This window comes from Orussus abietinus, unplaced genomic scaffold (assembly GCF_000612105.2).
Source record: "Orussus abietinus isolate OABI.00-Male unplaced genomic scaffold, Oabi_2.0 scaffold409, whole genome shotgun sequence".
NCBI classification, from domain to species: Eukaryota; Metazoa; Arthropoda; class Insecta; order Hymenoptera; family Orussidae; genus Orussus; species Orussus abietinus.
The window spans coordinates 50,887-68,500 of record NW_019394559.1 but is presented as its reverse complement, the minus strand read 5'-3'; the positions used below and the strand labels follow the sequence as shown (position 1 = coordinate 68,500).

At 36.9% G+C, this 17,614-nt stretch overlaps 1 protein-coding gene across 1 annotated transcript; it reads left to right on the top strand.

Annotated features, from left to right (window-relative positions):
• The first annotated feature begins 671 nt into the window (after nt 1-671).
• LOC105702837 (transcriptional regulator Myc-A) lies at nt 672-14,500 on the top strand. The gene is made up of 5 exons (XM_012430726.2): nt 672-1,229; nt 12,803-12,971; nt 13,097-13,248; nt 13,380-13,490; nt 13,991-14,500. The coding sequence occupies exons 1-5, from the start codon at nt 1,210-1,212 to the stop codon at nt 14,160-14,162; spliced, it is 624 nt and encodes a 207-aa protein (XP_012286149.1). The 5' UTR covers nt 672-1,209; the 3' UTR covers nt 14,163-14,500.
• The last annotated feature ends 3,114 nt before the right edge of the window (nt 14,501-17,614 follow it).

The following is a 17,614-nucleotide window of genomic DNA, read 5'->3' as shown; positions in this document are numbered from 1 at the left end:
CCAAATGATTATTTTCAATTGAAGCTTCTTATAGCACATTAGTACGTGTAAATTCGCATATCACGAGAGGAATCCATTTCGTAAAGCGCAATGCTTTTTTTACAGTTAATTTCCCTTCACATTCACCTTTGTGTATTAGTATTAGGGCAATTTGTGTAAAAAAAGGAAATATAAATCATGATGTTTTAAACAACCGGTACCACCACGTAAGAGCATTTCAGGAAATTCTAATTGAAAATAATTAAGAATAATTAAGAACTATTAATATGTAACAATTCTCTATAATTTTCAAGTTCAATCCGCGTGGTCACGCACCAAATTTTGTTCTTAAGGTGATGTGAAAGTGGCATCGAAGAGGTTTTGTTTATATAACTTTTCTCCCAACTCGGTTTACCGAATAGTTTGAAACGTTACAACGTGAATAGGGAGACTACAAGGAAGGTCCTGAAACTCATGAAATTTAAATTCTTTTCAAATTTGTTTATAGGTATTTCAAAAACAGTTTATAAAAAATGTAATTTCGCGAGTTTGGGAACCTACCTTAGGGTCTCCATATTAACGTTTTAAAGAATGAAATAATTTGAGACACCCAGTTCGTAGAAAAGTTTTATGAACGATTGAACTTTCGGATGCCACTTTCACATTCCCTTAACCCTTTGAACACGAAGCGATTTTGACATATGGGCGAAATTCGTCTGACCGTGCAGGCAATATTGGACCAAACGTCGGGCGCTCTTAGCAGCCAAAGGATTAAGATTCTCGACAAAAGCATTTAAATTAAATCCCCGTCATTAAATCAAAATTCGGTCTTTGCCGGTTGGATATCGGACTAACCGTGAACCCTATTAAAAAAGGTTGAAGAAATGGAATTTTTTCCCGGTAAAAATGACCGAAAGGTGCATTCGTCCCGTTCAAGTCCCACAGGAACTTAAGTGCACCTAACGGAGACGGATACATGCACACAGCCGCTCAGGCGTGCGTGTGCGTGCACGTATCTGCGTCCTCGTGGCAGAGTGAGAGTGCCATATATATAGCGAGGAGGGGAAACTCCGCTCGGCACTCCAAAGTACACAGCCTCCGCGTTTGCAGTGGTGGTGCCTTCCTTCTTCCACCTCCTCTTAATCGTCTCTTCTCGTCCGCTTCCGGCCCAGGGACCACTTCCGCCCCAGAGGACCCGACTTCGCCCTGACCCCAGAAGCGCATTACACCATGAAACTTACGCTCTTCACGTGAGTACCGATCGACATTTCCATCCCCAACGACGAATATAACCCTCCCCTGTATTCCAATAAACAAAAGAAGTACCTAACTTAACCCTTTGACTACTAAGAGCGCCTAAAGACGCCCGACGTTTGGTCCAATATTGCCTGCACGGTCAGACGAATTTCGCCCATATGTCGATATCTCTCAGTGTTCAAAGGGTTAATGATAAGGAGTAAAAAAGCGAAAGGAAAAATGGTCCCTTCCCTTTCGAAAATTTCCTTCCCCGTTCTACCGGTCGAACTTCGATGCCGAATTCCAAAATTCTTTAACGATTAAGATACACTTAGTGGTCTTAACGGTGGTGAAAAGTGGACGTACGGTTTTAACAGTGCAGATCTTTTTTATTCCTCCTTCCCTTGTGAAGTTATTCCGCCGCGGTTGGTCTGTGCATCTAATGTTGGGAATCGATCTACGGATCTTTTATGTGTCCTCTTTCAGTTTTATCGATTCGTAAAGTACTCGGGGTTGTTACGCAACGTGTTTGTATTCTCTCCAATTCCTAGATTTTTCTATGGTTTATCATTATATGTGGTCAGTCTGGTTTGCCGATGGTCTTACGAAAGCTCCGGCGTTCCTTCCTCGACTTTCTAATATTCTTCCTGCGGTTATCATAATCGATGATTCCTTTCTACATTTCTGTGTCTAGTATGTCGTCGCGTTGGTGTGCGTATTGGTAATGTTGATTCGTTAATTTCCGCGAACTTTCGGCGACAATGGTGTTTTGAAATTAATCAAGATGCGGTTCAGGCGGGCTGGGGATCGATGATACGGAGTGGGCTTTTTGTGGGCGGTATGGAAGCATAAGGAATTATTAAATTGATATGGGAAGCCGTTTAATCGGTTACCTCGAGGGGAACGGTATCCGATCGAGAGTGAATGGTCGAGGGAGAAAACATATGGCGTTCGAGCTAAGTGGAAAGTGGTTTTACTGAAAATCACTGCACTTTCGAGTGGCGATTTCTTGGCGGTGCATCCGGCGTAGACTTCCGGTGGGCAAATTCAATATCGATCAAGTGAAATCGGTACTGAGCTTCGAGGGCTTCTTCACTTTTCATTCTCCACGGCGAAAATTTTCCTAATTAGGTACTCGAGGGATATTAAGTGACTACCCGTCTTCAAGAATCCTAGCAATGCTTTTCTAGTAAAACATATCCTAGTGTGTTATCAATTCTTGATTATGTGGCGCTTTACTTCAATTCCAGGGATTTAAGGTGAAGTGAAACACGTCGAGGAACTTGATCGACGTCGATAAAGAAGACTTTTCTAAATGCCCACGTTGACGACGTTCGTTTTTATATTGACAGCTGTATCGAATTATATTGGATATTGTACCAAATGGCATACTCCACCTGTCGTTTTCGTACAATAAATATCAAGAAATCGAAGTAAAACTCCAGAAATCCTCTGAATTCATGCTTTCTGGGGTCCTAATTGACTGCAGAGGGACCCCCTGCGCCATATGTAATTTCCAGGTCAATTAAATTTTCACTCCGAGACCTCGTATTCCCATCGTTTTGGCATAGAAGCGCACACAACACTTTTTTTGCCTTTATCCCGTTCAAATGCGAGTTTATCGATTGCCAGAGTGTTCTAAATTGTCGTAAAATTATCCTGACACTTTCATTTCTCATATCAGAGCCTTCGATAATTGTATATTGATCGAAATATGATAGCCCGACGCCATTTTGGTTCTGGTCTGAGATGACTTAAAATTTTGTTTAGAAAATCCAAATTTTGAATGTGTCAGGACATTTCTTAGATGTTCAGGAGTTATGTGTCAAATTTCGGACAGTTTGGTCTAATACCCTCAAAAAAAAGTGTTGTATTCGAATCGACTGATTTGAAGGGGATTTCACTTCACCTTAAGGTAGACAAACTGTGTAACAGATTTTAGGGTTTTGACGTTATTCGACGTGAACAAGGTATTCTTGTAATTCATTGTTAGGAATTTTCTTATACTCTTAAACATAGAATTTGAACGATCTTTTTATTATTTTCCTCACCTTTTTAAGCCTCTTATCTGTCAAAATCGTATTTCTTCAAGGGAGAGACTTCAGGACTTTTCCAAAATGGTTACTCCCGTGAAGGAGCTTTTTCAAAACATCTATCTCCAAAGTAACCGATAGACTTTATCACAATTTTTGAAGACGCATTATTTCGTCATTGGGGATCAAAAGCATATGACACAAACTTCAACTTGTGAATTAAAAAATAAAGTGTCATTAGAAACAAATATTCAAACAGTCCTTTGGATCTGAAGTAACTCCTCCTTTGGTGCATTACATACAAAATTGAATTAATATATTCTAGCAGTAAATATTAAAGAATAATTTTCGCTTGGACCATGCAGCTTTCGAAACAGTTGTCGGTGATCTTTATGGAATTCTGTCTGTGCATACGTAGCATGCAGATAAAAAACGAAACCCATTTACAAATCCCCACAGCACTCGATGACTGACGTGCAACCCAAGGCCATCAACATTTGACACGACCTGTATCAATCGAGTCGCTAATGTGAAACAACTAAATCGTACCCGGGGAACAATAATAAGACCACTGAGAAGTGCATCTACTTACACAAGATGTACAAGAAACGACCCTAGTAGCATAGAATATTTTCTAAATATTTGTTTGTAATCTTTGCTAAACATATCAAGCGACAGATTTTTTATGATTTCTTGTAGATTTCATTCGAAGATATTTGAAATATTTCTTGAAAATCTCAATGACATATTTAGTTTCAATAATTTGTAAACATATAGAGATATATTTTTTAACTTATTAACATAATAGAAATACATTTTTTACTTCACGACTATTATTGAACACTTCATTTGGTATCAAAAAACACGAGAAATTTTTCTAATATTTTCGTCCCGCTATTTCATTATGGGAGAAAAACGTGCGATTTTGATTTTAAATATTTTTAAAACGTTTATAATGTATTCGGCAGATAACATTTAAAAAATACTTGTATTAAAATGAAAGGAAATGTTTTGTATATCTGGTAGAAAAATATTATGTAAACATGGAGCTAATATTATATAAATATTATAGGGATAAGTAAACGTTTTGCAAATATTTAAAATGTCTGCTAAATATTTACAAAATGTACGATATTCGTTAAATGTATAGAAAATATAGGACAAATATTTCATGCTACTAGGGGAGACGGTATTAATTAAAGGGACTTAGGACCTGGGCATATCTGCGCAAAGAAGAAACCATTTTTATTTCACATTCTTCACCGAGAATTATTGAATGACGAGAATTATAAAACATAGACAACACCCTTAGTTTGTTTATTTATAAAATAATTAAAATTATTGCGGTATAGTAGTTTACGGGGACACCTCGGTGGCTGACAACGATTTACTGACGAATTAAAAAAAATCATAACGTCCGATTCAATGAATAATACTTACTTCTCACTACTATGTACTAAGCATTAAATGAATGCTTTCAATGTTATAACATTATTTAGGATTACTTTTCTGAATTTTCTTAACATTTGATTACCAAACGGATATTCATGAATTATTCTTACCGCGGGACATTTGTATTGACTTTCGACGAATCGAGAGAGAATCAACGAAACAATTGTTACTGCCGAAGGGTAGAAATCGTAGATTAGTAAAAAGTAAAATATGGAAGTAGAAACTCTTAGTAACTTAACGCAATAACGCGTATACCTGTGCCTGTTAGTTATGCAAACTTAGTGTCCGGTTTTAACCAGGAAATCGATTGCGATCGATACCGCAAATAGATATTTACCCGCAGATAAGAAAAATACAGTAAACGCACTTATTAGAATGTAAGTACTGTTACCATACACACCGCGCTTTTATGGAATGTCGAAATGAGTTTTCACGTAAAGAACTAACTCGGGGGGATAATGATAAGAAAATTGATTAAGACTGGAAAAAAAGTGTGAACAAACATTTCTCCCTATTTACAGTGGACAGATTCCTTCGCAAGTGTCTGTCTTAATCGCGAAGCGTATGACAGATATGCTAATCTGGGAATAATATTCAAGCTCATTTGAAATTCACATTACAGAAAGTTATTAATAGATAAGTTATTTGAATTTCGTCGCCTACTTTGATCCTCGGAATTGTGAAACCTCTGATGGTAGAAATGCCATTTAAATGTTCGCAGTAGAAAATGTGAAAGTTTCAAAAGAATTTTGACGTCGACGTGGTATTCTTCGATGGGTCGTAATTGCGACATTTTTGAAATTAGTGACTTTTGCATTCTAGGCATTTTTCATAACCACGCTCGATGACTGGCGTTCGTGTCAATTAGTCGTATTGCATCCATCTATAGTTTTGGCGAAAAGTAGAAAAAAAAGAAAATCATTTTTTTCAAGAGTACCGAGAAGTGTCAGGAGAATTGTTCGTCGCAAACGAGGGGCGTGAAAGTATGACGTAACGGCAATTGTAACCGTAAACGTAACTGTATTGCACCAAGTGGTTTAGTTAAAGGCCAACTTTAAGAGGGCACTTAGTCAGGTGACGGGAAAGGTTAGAAAAATTGTTTATAATCTACAGAATGCATTTCAGTATTTTCCAACTTAAGAAGTTTCGTCGAGTTACGTTTCACTAAGTTAGTGAAGTGCTAATACAATTTTTTTCTGTGTATTGAAAACATGCTCAGCAGGTTTGAAAGGATTCATTTTCTTTAATATTACTGATCCCTAAATATTTATTGATCGAGAAGGCGATCATAATTGGAATCAATAAATTCAAGGTACAAGGTCGATACATCTTTTTACGATGACGCATACTGGAATTTAAATACCCCTTTCACTAAGTGATATAATATAATTCGAGATAGGAATTCTTTTTTCTTAATAATTACGTCAAAAAGTATTCCTACCTGTATATTATTGTTTTCGGTTAGATTCTAGATTAAATTGAATATTTTTCGAATTAATGGAAATTATTTGAGACTAATTCCCGTATACCTCGAAGATGACCTAATTTTAATATTTATTAATAAATAGAAAATGTCTAAGAAACCTAAAACGATTAATCGATGTTCCAATAATTTCTTATTCTTAGATTCTCGTTACTGTCCAGGAAATATCACCTGATATAATTACTCCATTTAAGTCCTAAATTAAATCCAACTTACTTCGAATTAATTAGGACTAATTCCTGAGTAATGCCTTCGCACCTCGAGGGATATAAAAATTTGACATTCCATATCGAAGAAACTAAATGAATTATTGTTATTAAATTAATAAAATAAGGCCGATTAATCGGCGTTTCACCTGGCTTTTATTTCTGGACGTTCGTTCATCCCTGAGGAATGCCGAGAGGACTTTTAAGGCGAAAGAAAAGAAGAAGGCTCCTCGTATCTCTGCTCCTTTTTAAAAGGAGTCCGATTTATCCCGCGGAGGCAGGACCTCGGGTTAATAAAGTCGAACGTCGGGAGATAAGCACCGGGCCCACTGGAAACAAGTTCAAGTCGATAAATATGCTCGAAGATCGCGCCATTCTTGGGAAAATAAAAAAGGAAAAGAGCCCAGCCGGATCTCGTCCAGAATAGCGCGGAATCGCGTGCACGTTTCCCTCGGCATAAACCACTTTGTTACTTTGCCACTATTTTTTTTTCTTCCTCCTTTTTTTTCGACTTTGCAGAAAAGTTAGCCGAGCCTGCCCCGGCTGATTTACCCACGGAGTAAATTGCCGTATTGGCCTCAGGTTCGATGTCGATTTCTGACGGTGAACGTTCCTTCGATTGGGGTCAACTTGAAAGTCCCCGGAATTATGCGCCGAGCATATGACGCGTGCAAGTGCAAGTGTGCAATGGATATGATGCGCCAATTGCGCAAGACTCGACTGGGATTTACAACGGCGTGAAGCACCTGCGATATTATAATCGCGGTTATTGTTCCGTGCAATAAATACCTTGATTAATTACCACCCGCGATGGATTTCCAAGGAGAAGTGAAGTAATAACGTAACTACGGGGATAAATTAAAAAGCACGGAATTATTCGTTGAATAGATTTACAAAAATTGGAAGTATTAGTGGACGTTTCATATTCGTCAGTTGGTTTTAATTATTTACTTCCTGATAATTGAAGGTTCGTTTTAGTTTTCAATTGTAGTGTGCACTAATTAAGCGAGAGGGAGGAGTAGTTTACACCTCGGAGAATTACTAATGCTTCAAGTACGGCAATTATTCGATAGATTCAGGTGAAGTGAAGCCCCCTTCAAAGCAATCGATTCGAATACAACACTTTTTTTTAAGGGTATTAGACCAAACTGTCCGAAAATTTGACATATCATTCCTGATCGTCTAAGAAGTGTCCTGACACATTCAAAATTTAGATTTTTGGATAAAATTGTTTAATTTAGCCCAGACCAGAACCAAAATGGCGTCGAGCTCGTATATTTCGATCAATATACAATTATCGAAGGCTCTGATATGAGAAACGAATTGGTCAGAACAATTTTACAACAATTTAGAACACTTTGGTAGTCGATAAACTCGCATTTGAACGGGATAAAGACCAAAAAAATGTTGTATGCGCTTCTATGCTAAAACGATGGGAACACGAGGTCTCGGAGTAAAATTGAATTGACCTGGAAATCACAGATGGCGCAGGGTGTCCCTCTGCAGTCAATTAGGGCCCCACAAAATATGAATTCAGAGGATTTCTGGCATTTTACTTCGATTTCTTGATATTTATTGTACGAAAACGACAGGTGGAGTATGCCATTTGGTCCAATATTCAATGTAATTCGACACAGCTGTCAATATAAAAACGAACTTCGGCAACGTAGGCATTTAGAAAAATCTTCTTTATCGACGTCGATCGAGTTCCTCGACGTGTTTGACTTCACCTTAAGTGCATTTTAGAATGAATTGAAAATGAAAGGTGTGAATAATTGGACCGTACATGAAGGATCTGTGATTGTACCCTTCTGCTTTTGAATAGTGACTATCGATACAGTGAAGTTTATTATTTATAAAGTCAGCGGTAAAAATGCCCATATGATAACATAACGTGTCTATGGTACTAAAAGTTAGTACGAATACTTATTTGCAAGCAGCGTGGATATAATTGTCGTGAAATATAACAATTCCGAAAGAGGCAGGCGAGATTGGTGAACGCGAGTAATGATCGAAAAGTTACGTAAAAGTCGCCATTGTTGCAAGAACGGTTTTCTATTTCTACGCCTGTCACAAGAAATAATCCTTAAGGCAGATTCCCACTTTCACTGGCGAATATTGGTTCATACTAATGAATCGGATTTACATCTTTTTTTTTTTTTTATCTGTAACCAGTATTCACGGTCCGAGTTTTAGATTCGGCAGTTTTACATAAGTATTAATCGAGCTATCCACGTGACAATTACGTAAATAACACACCACGTGCTCAATAAGCTGTTTTGGAAACTTTTTGTTTCGGCAATCTTGGGATTTCTGGATATTTGAATAATTAAGTAATACACGACATTCCCAAGAATCACGCGATTACATTCACGTGACTCGTTCCTGAATGAAATAATTTTTATTATGTTTTATATATATGCCCATTATGCTTTCGAGCACGTGCCAAATATTCTTGCTTGTCAGATTTAAATGAAATTAAAATGAAATGTAACGTGTTTAATATAATAATAAAATTATTGAGAGGTAATGAATATTGATTTTCCGGGTCCGTTAATGATCTTTGCATACCAACTCTTAAAAGGGCACTAGGAAATATTTTTCACTTCCAGAAATATTAGATAAAATCTATCTACATACATATATGCACCTCTGAACATGTGTCAATGTTACCGAGAACAATAGAGGTCTTTGAACCAGATTAATTGACGTACAGAGCACGTATTTACAATCCTCTTAATGAAAATCATGCAGTCATTGAAAGTAGGTTCTTAGATTTTCCTTGCACGTTTCCACGTCGGTGAATGTAAATTTTCCGGTGCTTTACATCTTTAGCAAGATTAAATAATATTTTATTACCTTCTTCGCAGTTGATAATGCATATCGATCGCCTTCGCCTTCCGGTATGCTGTAAAAGCTCCGGAAAATCTAATGATTGCAGAAATGTTTAAAATAGTTTATTGCTGCACATATGTATCCCTATGTGAATATTATTAACTTATTAGCAACAAATACCAAATTAATTAACGAATAGATTACGGTCTCTTTGAGAAAACTTCTATATGCAAGGAATTTAAATTAAAGTAAGACACCAAATATTAATACTGCCTAGACGAAATCAGGCCTTGTATTAACTGTTTTAGGTAAACATGTACTATTGTTGTCAATAAATATTTTCTGAATATTTATCGTTTAGGAAGTGTTAATTGAATCATTCAGATTAGACCAGTAAATATCGCTTCAGTGTTATCCAATTTTATAATTGTTTCATTGGCCATGCTACACACTTGTGTTGAGGTGAAAAGTGTTTTATTATCACCAAAATGAAAATTAAGATCCATATATCATTAATTAGGTATACATTACCTACATGATGAAAATTAACCTCGAGTTCGATACTGCCATCCAAGGTAACTCGAACCATATTAACATATCGTAAAAAGTCAGAAACATAGTACATAATAACTAAGTATAGGTTCAGTGATGTAACAATGTTTAAATTTTCCTTAGTTGCCCGTTAATTTAATTCATGATTAGTTAACTCGGTTAATTATGCGCGTAATTCATCAACTTACAACAAGCTAAACAACAAACTAAAATTAACACTAACGAAAACGTATACAAAAATTGTTATTACAAAAACGCAAACATGCAACGCAAATAATAGTTCATTGTAAAAAATGCCCTTCACTTTCCGAACTTACCCCTTTTATAGCACGCCAATTTACCGCGTTTACTTAAAAAAATCGTTTATATTGTAAAATATCAGAATAGAAAATTCGTCTACAAGCACACGAACCTTCAAGTGCGTATACTAAAGCAGAGATAAAGAGAGGTCTTTGAACCAAATTAATCAAGGTACAAAGTACGTACATGTGATCTCCACGGAATTTATATTGTAAAATATGAGAATAAAATGATTCGTCTACAAGCACCCGCACCTTCAAGTGCGTATACTAAAGCAGAGATAAAGAGAGGTCCTTGAACCAAATTAATCAAGGTACAAAGCACGTACATATGATCTCCACGGGATTTATATTGTAAAATACCAGAATAAAAAGATTCGTCGACAAGCACACACACCTTCAAGTACATATACAAAAGCAGAGATAAAGGGAGGTCCTTGAACCAAATTAATCAAGGTACAAAGTACGTACATATGATCTCCACGGAATTTATATTGTAAAATATGAGAATAAAAAGATTCGTCTACAAGCACCCGCACCTTCAAGTACGTATACTAAAGCAGAGATAAAGAGAGGTCCTTGAACCAAATTAATCAAGGTACAAAGTACGTACATGTGATCTCCACGGAATTTATATTGTAAAATATGAGAATAAAATGATTCGCCTACAAGTACACGCACCTTCAAGTACGTATACTAGCAGAGATAAAGGGAGGTCCTTGAACCAAATTAATCAAGGTACAAAGCACGTACATATGATCTCCACGGGAGAATATCATCGTTATCAGACTAGACGCGCTTAGATCTCACGTAGAGGCTAGATATGCAAATGTAGACTTTCCGGGATCCGGCATCGATTCCGACCACGTTTCCCCCCTGGAGGAGGGGTTCTATCGAGAATCTCGGTCTCTTTTGACATTTTCGAGGTGGCACGCAGCTACGGATCCGACATACGAGCGACGTGCAGGACGTACGGGCCGGACCCGCAACGTTGCCACCACGTGCCGAGCAGAGAAAGTGAGTTTCGTACGTGAATGTCATAGGTCAAAATCCACCTGGTGTGCCGATATTGCATGTGCAAGCTACCCAGATTTCGTCGATGCAGCTTCGATCGGAATTTCCTGCCATTTGGTGGATTTTTTAGGCCGATTTTATCCCGCGGGACGAAGCTGCGATCGATTTTCAGACAGGGATGTTGGAGTTGTGTCGCGGCATTGACAGGATATGGATAGACTGTCAATAAACATGGATATGAATATATAGATGTATACATATGCGCAGATATCGATGACTTGAATTGATATACACTGCTTATCAAAACTATCGCAATACTTAGAAACAAGAATTGGGCAAATCAGAGACTAACTTGTATCGTTTAGGATAAAGTAGAGAGATTATTCAATTGTGATGTTAATAATACTCGTAAGTACCGAGATATGGTCTCCTTTCAATATGCTGGATCTGTCAATGAACGTGGATATGGATATATAGATGTATACATATACGGATATTGACTTGAATTGAGATACACTACTTATCTAAACTATCGCAACACCTAAATACAAAAATCGTGCAAATCAGAAAGTAACTTGTATTGTTTAGGATAATGTGGAGAGATAGTGATTCAATTGTGGTTTTAAAAATACTTGTAACTACCGAGATATGGTCCTGGTCTCTTTTCATTACGCCAGACAATATGTATATATAAAAATTAAATGTGTACAACTCTGATTTTCTAGTGTGGCTGTTTTTCTTGGGCAAATAGTACGTAATTGTGGAAGTTTCAAAGAAATTCCTAGGGAAGTATTGTAAATCTGTTATTTTATAAAACATGGGGAGTACTGCTGTCAATTTTGGGGGAAATGTCCCGAGAGGTGGGGGGATGTATTAAGGAAGTTATTAACGTTATGTAGAGATAATTGGGGTTTTATAAGTAACTTCCTGGAAAATTCTGATATTTCAAGAGTAGAATTAAAAGGGATTTGTTAGTATATACGTATAGTTGCGTGGACGAAATAAGTTGAAATTGTTAACGGCATGGATGTTAATGTTTCGATTCATTGGCCTGATTATTAATAAGGTAGAAGAGCATAAATTATACTTTCCACGGGCTACCAAACTCAAGCAGGTTCTAATCATGGTATCCATATGGTACATATATGGTATGCCTCGGGTATCTCCTGTGCGGTCCGTGCAGTAAAAGTAATGATACTTTTATGAAATGTGGCCGCACTTCCGCTAGAAAGTGGCGGCAGATTAGAACATACGATGAACGTTGTCGCCTCGATTTATAAAAAGTGTACACTAGATTCGGGAGTAAAACAAACTAATTGTTTAAACTGCGGATTTAAATTCGTAATCTTAGGCTTTCCAGTTATTCCTGTTCAATTACTGCACTATGCAAGAAATAGCTTCACTTATTATCCACAATTATTTTTTTTTAATTGCATTTCAATGCATTCACTTCCATTCTTATATTGTATCTAACATTTGTAACATACTTAGAATACGAAATTAGTGATTACTTGATTTTCTCGACGGTTCCACTCTAATTAATCAGGGTCTCGGAAATGTTCCATGAGTTTAGATGTTATAAGTAGCAATGGCAATCTCTTTTTATAGAAAATGACGAATAAAATTTTTGATAATATCTCCCCAGATATGCGTATAACTTCGAGAGGAATGTAATGCTTCTGTTCATTAATTGACATAAATTTCTTTTTGCAGAGTATTAGCGTTGTGTCTAATAGCTGTCTGCAGATCTGCCGAGGAAGAATACGACTACGACGACGAGCCTGCTCCTGCACCTGTTACACCTGCACCTGCGAGGCCACCAGGTCGATTGGGAGGACTGCTATCTCCTAGAGGAAGATCTCCTGTTGGACGAAAACCAGTAGTAAGGAGTCTTTCCTGATTTATTGTTCCGAAAACATTTGTTTTTATTTCATTTCAAACCATTCTCCGAGGTGAGGTACTACTATCGACGACTAACTTTCGAAAAAAAAAAAAAAACAATTACAGGCTTCGTCGACGACCGCAAAACCCACCGAGGAGCCGATCGACGACGAAGAAGAAAGTGAAGAACAAATTGAAGATGGCCAGGAACAGGAAGAAATTGTTACGACCACGACCGAAGCTGCAAAGAAGATCAGGGGCGGCGTCAGACCCTTCAGGTGAAACATTAAAAAGAAAAAAACAAATTGACCTCTCTGAAATTTGAAGAACGAAATTAAATAACAACTTTTATACGTGCATACAATTGTATGCGCTGAAACATTTTCTCTCTGGAATTTAAAATGTTTAGGTCAAACGATGATCTCTTGGCAGCCCTGAAGAGAAGAAGAGCCCAAGTGGGATCCAGCCAATCCCGCGATTCCTCTCACAGTCCTGCAGAATCTACAACCTCGAAGCCAAAGTATATCTAAAAGATAACTAAATAACAAATTAGCACGTAGCTAGAATTAACATTAAATAAGTAATCTTTAACACACTTATTCCGCCTAGATAAGCTTTGACCACCAAGACTAATCTGGACACAAGCCAATAGCCTCGCGACTAGCTATAAAATCAAACTATTTTCAATAATACTGTCGACATGCTAGTGAATTACCCGCCAACAATGATAAAATGAATATAAACCTTCAGAATAGTAATTACAAACGAAGACGTGTAAGAGTCGGTTAAAGGAGTTGAGGGTCTTTCATAATTAATTCTCTGATTTTTAAATATCGATGAGCATCGTTTATTACTTCTATTAACCTATTTGGGTACTAAGAGCGCCCAAAGGCGTCCGACGTTGGGTCCAATATTGCCTGCACGGTCAGACGAATCTCGCCCATATGTCGAAATGGCTCCGTGTTGAAGGGATTAATTCACCAGGCCTACGGGTATCGATAAATCGTCATTTTCTTTCAGAACAACATTGAATGGTCGCAGTAAAAATACCGCCCACGGAGATTCTTCGTCGAGGCCGACGAGTCGTGGAAGATTTGGAGCATCGCGTGGTTCGAAACCAGTCCAAGAAGAAGTCGAAGAAACCCAACAGGAAGAGATCCAAGTTAAGCCGAAGTCATATCGTAGGGGTTAAACGTGAAATTACAGCATATATAATCGCTGTTAATGCACGACTTCGTCGTAGGGACTCGCGTTGAGATTGTAAATCAAAATTTCGAAAATCTCGGATGTTCCACTCGCGAGATTTCCCACACTTGACTCCTCGTCCGTAATCATAGAGAATGGTATTGTTTCTATTTTTTTTCCTTTTTTTTTTCATCGTAAACAGATGAGGTAGCAACTTTGCAAGGCACGTTAAGTTTATACGCGCATTGCACGCGAGACTTCGTTATACTTTCGATTTGCAGTTGCGTTTCAAAATTCACTTGTTGGCACGTGGTACTTTAATTTCTAATTAACCGTCGCACTTCAAAGTACAATTTTTTAACGTTACGTTCTCCGATATTTCACATTTGAAATTGAATTTCGAAATTTTCTTGTCAGTATGGGACGGTATTTTCGAGACACTTGATTCTCTTTTCCTGCAGATAGTGTTTAAGATAGTATATTCAATTCTTACGCGAATTGGATAAGTAAACATGCGTTAAATTGTAAAATTTATATTCATTGGATAAGTCTTAAATTGTTGATTTGTATCTAAAAGAAGTGCGATCGATCGAAATGTGCGATATAATATGTTAACAGAAGAGTAATTGGCTGACACGATTTAGCCCAAATGTAGTATTTTTTACAAAATAGGACACAGTATAAATAATTGTCTCGTAATACATTCCATTTTATGTAAATTAGAAATCTTTTGACCGTCTAATTGCAAAATGTCAAGTTACATTGTGTCATGATTCTCAAGGCAATTACAGATTTAGTCATTCGCGTAAAGAAAGAAGTGAGAGTTAAGCTAACGGTGGTAAAGAAAAGAAAAATACATTTCAAAGATATGAGATATGAAAAATACATTTAAAACATTTTATGCGTTAATATTGGCAATATTAGTTGCGCGTGTGGTATGTTTTCTGTAACAGTAGAGTCTATATATTTCTGACATTTTCGTTTTCCTTAAGTAATGCATTGTTAATGAGGACCGATGTAGATATATATAGCATTTGATGATTACAAATTTAATTGCATCCTTCTCCTTTTTCTGTTAAATAAGTGGATCGTTAGCTTATGAAAGAATAGCTCCACACTGCCGATAGTGAATTTCAAGAAACGACGGTAAAGAAAAATTAAGAAATAAGTGAGGAGTGCGAACGACAAACCGAAGAAATTTTCACGGGTGTTTTTAGAGAAAGCCTATGGTTCCCAATATACGATTTTCCCTTCGCAAAGGCTCGCCATAAATCGTGTATTTCGGAAATCATAGTCGTCCCTTCGTTGTCCTAAAAATATTGTATAAATGTAAATTAATGAGAATAAAGAGTCGAAAACTGATACCCTCGAACCAATCTGTCACTCACCGTAGATATAAACGCTTTCATTCAACAATTCCAAGATCATTAACTGTAATAAAAAAAAAAAAAGATGTACACAAAGAACTGGTACGTACTAAAATTTATCATTGCAATATGCGAATGTCCATGAAAAATGATTTCCGAATTATAATAAATGTTCGATATTATACATGCAAGTGCAGGGCAAAATAGAAAGAAACCAGGGGTATTAAAGAAACATTGCAATCATTGAGGTGTTTTCAGGAAAATATACAGGTCGAGAGGGAAGGAGGCCGAGATAAGAAATTTTCTAGAAAGTAACGAGGTTAAGATCAAAGATAAGTGCATAATCTATGCAGAGAAGCGAGTAATGCAAGGCGGAACTGCATTACCATATAAACTACTGGTGGATACAAATTGTATTATCTCTCTTCTCCTTAGCACTCCGTTTAATTCCTCCTATCTCCAGCCCGACGTCCTATAAATAAACATATAGCCTGTGTAAGTATGCAAATATATAAGCCATGCATAAAAATACTAACTCTGCACCCATTGCCAAGTACATTTGAGTCATGATAACATGTAAGGCATGTCATGCGGCTTAAAAAAAAGAAAATGCCACTTCATTCAATATGGATACAGTGTACAGATTTTTTCTTAAAATACTTTATTCTATCTACGTCTCGGAATAATCTTCCTTTGCGGAGAGGTTTAAAGAAAGTGTCGGAAAGTCTAGAGACAATGGTGAAATTGGTTTTACTCGTGAGGGGAATGCATCGATGCGAACCTCTAACATATTACGTGGTTAAGGTGAAGTGAAACACGTCGAGGAACTTGATCGACGTCCATAAAGACGATTTTTCTAAATGCCTACATTGACGACGTTCGTTTTCATATTGACAGCTGTGTCGAATTATATTCGATATTGTACCAAATGGCATACTTCACCTGTCGTTTTCGTACAATAAATATCAAGAAATCAAAGTCAACTCCAGAAATCCTCTGAATTCATGCTTTCTGGGACCCTAATTGACTGCAGAGGGACACCCTGCGACATCTGTGATTTCGAGGGCAATTAAATTTTCACTCCGAGACCTCGTATTACCATCATTTTAGCATAGAAGCGCATACAACACTTTTTTGCCTTTATCCCGTTCAAATGCGAGTTTATCGATTACCAGAGTGTTTTAAATTGTCGTAAAATTGTCCCGACCCTTTCGTTTCTCATATCAGAGCCTTCGATAATTGTATATTGATCGAAATATGAGAGCTCGACGCCATTTTGGTTCTGGTCTGGGGCTAAGTTAAAAAAATTTTGCAAAAAATCCAAATTTTGAATGTGTCAGGCCAATTCTTGGATGATCAGGAGTGATCTGTCAGTTTCGGACAGTTTGGTCTAATACCCTTAAAAAAAAGTGTTGTATACGAATCTACTGATTTGAAGGGGATTTCACATCACCTTAACGATCAATGTTTAAACTGGCAGCTTAAATATGTACTACGCTGGTTAAAAAGCCCCAGAGAACGAATGTAGAATGTCACTTAGTGCAATACATTACAATTCAGCGGTTGACATTTTCAACGTAGAAATGTTTTGCCACCGCTGAAGCTTACCTATCTCCTCTTCAAGTTCCTCGAGAGCTACTTCAGACACCGTAACTAATTGACTTACCATTAATGTCTTAACTTATCACTGGAAAATGCAATATATTACTGGCAAGTAGGATTTTCAATTAACAAAAGGGAAAAAATTGTTCGTTTTGTAAGTGCCGCCAAATGTATTGAAATTTTAAGAATTCCTTAATCCCTGTTATTGACAGTAAACTGTTCGTATCTACAAAATGTTTTATATACGTAGAAATTACGCTGGTGTTAATTTTGTATCTAATTAATGCAACGTGAGTTTAAATTCTACATAAATCCGGAACATGTAAATATAAATTCCCTGTAATATCCATTAAACCTTCTTATGTGGACGATTCGAGCTTTCGGCATTTTTTCGTCGGAATCCAATATTCGAAAGTATTTAAAAATATTCTTGTGTGAGAATGAATAATTCCAATGAGATAACTCGAATGACTCGAGAATATAATTTCAG

Coding starts and splice junctions, on each gene's coding strand:
- LOC105702837 (XM_012430726.2), top strand. CDS start 1,210: ATGAAACTTACGCTCTTCAC. Junction 12,972..13,096: donor CTGTTGGACGAAAACCAGTA/GTAAGGAGTCTT, acceptor AAACAATTACAG/GCTTCGTCGACGACCGCAAA. Junction 13,491..13,990: donor TCTACAACCTCGAAGCCAAA/GTATATCTAAAA, acceptor ATTTTCTTTCAG/AACAACATTGAATGGTCGCA.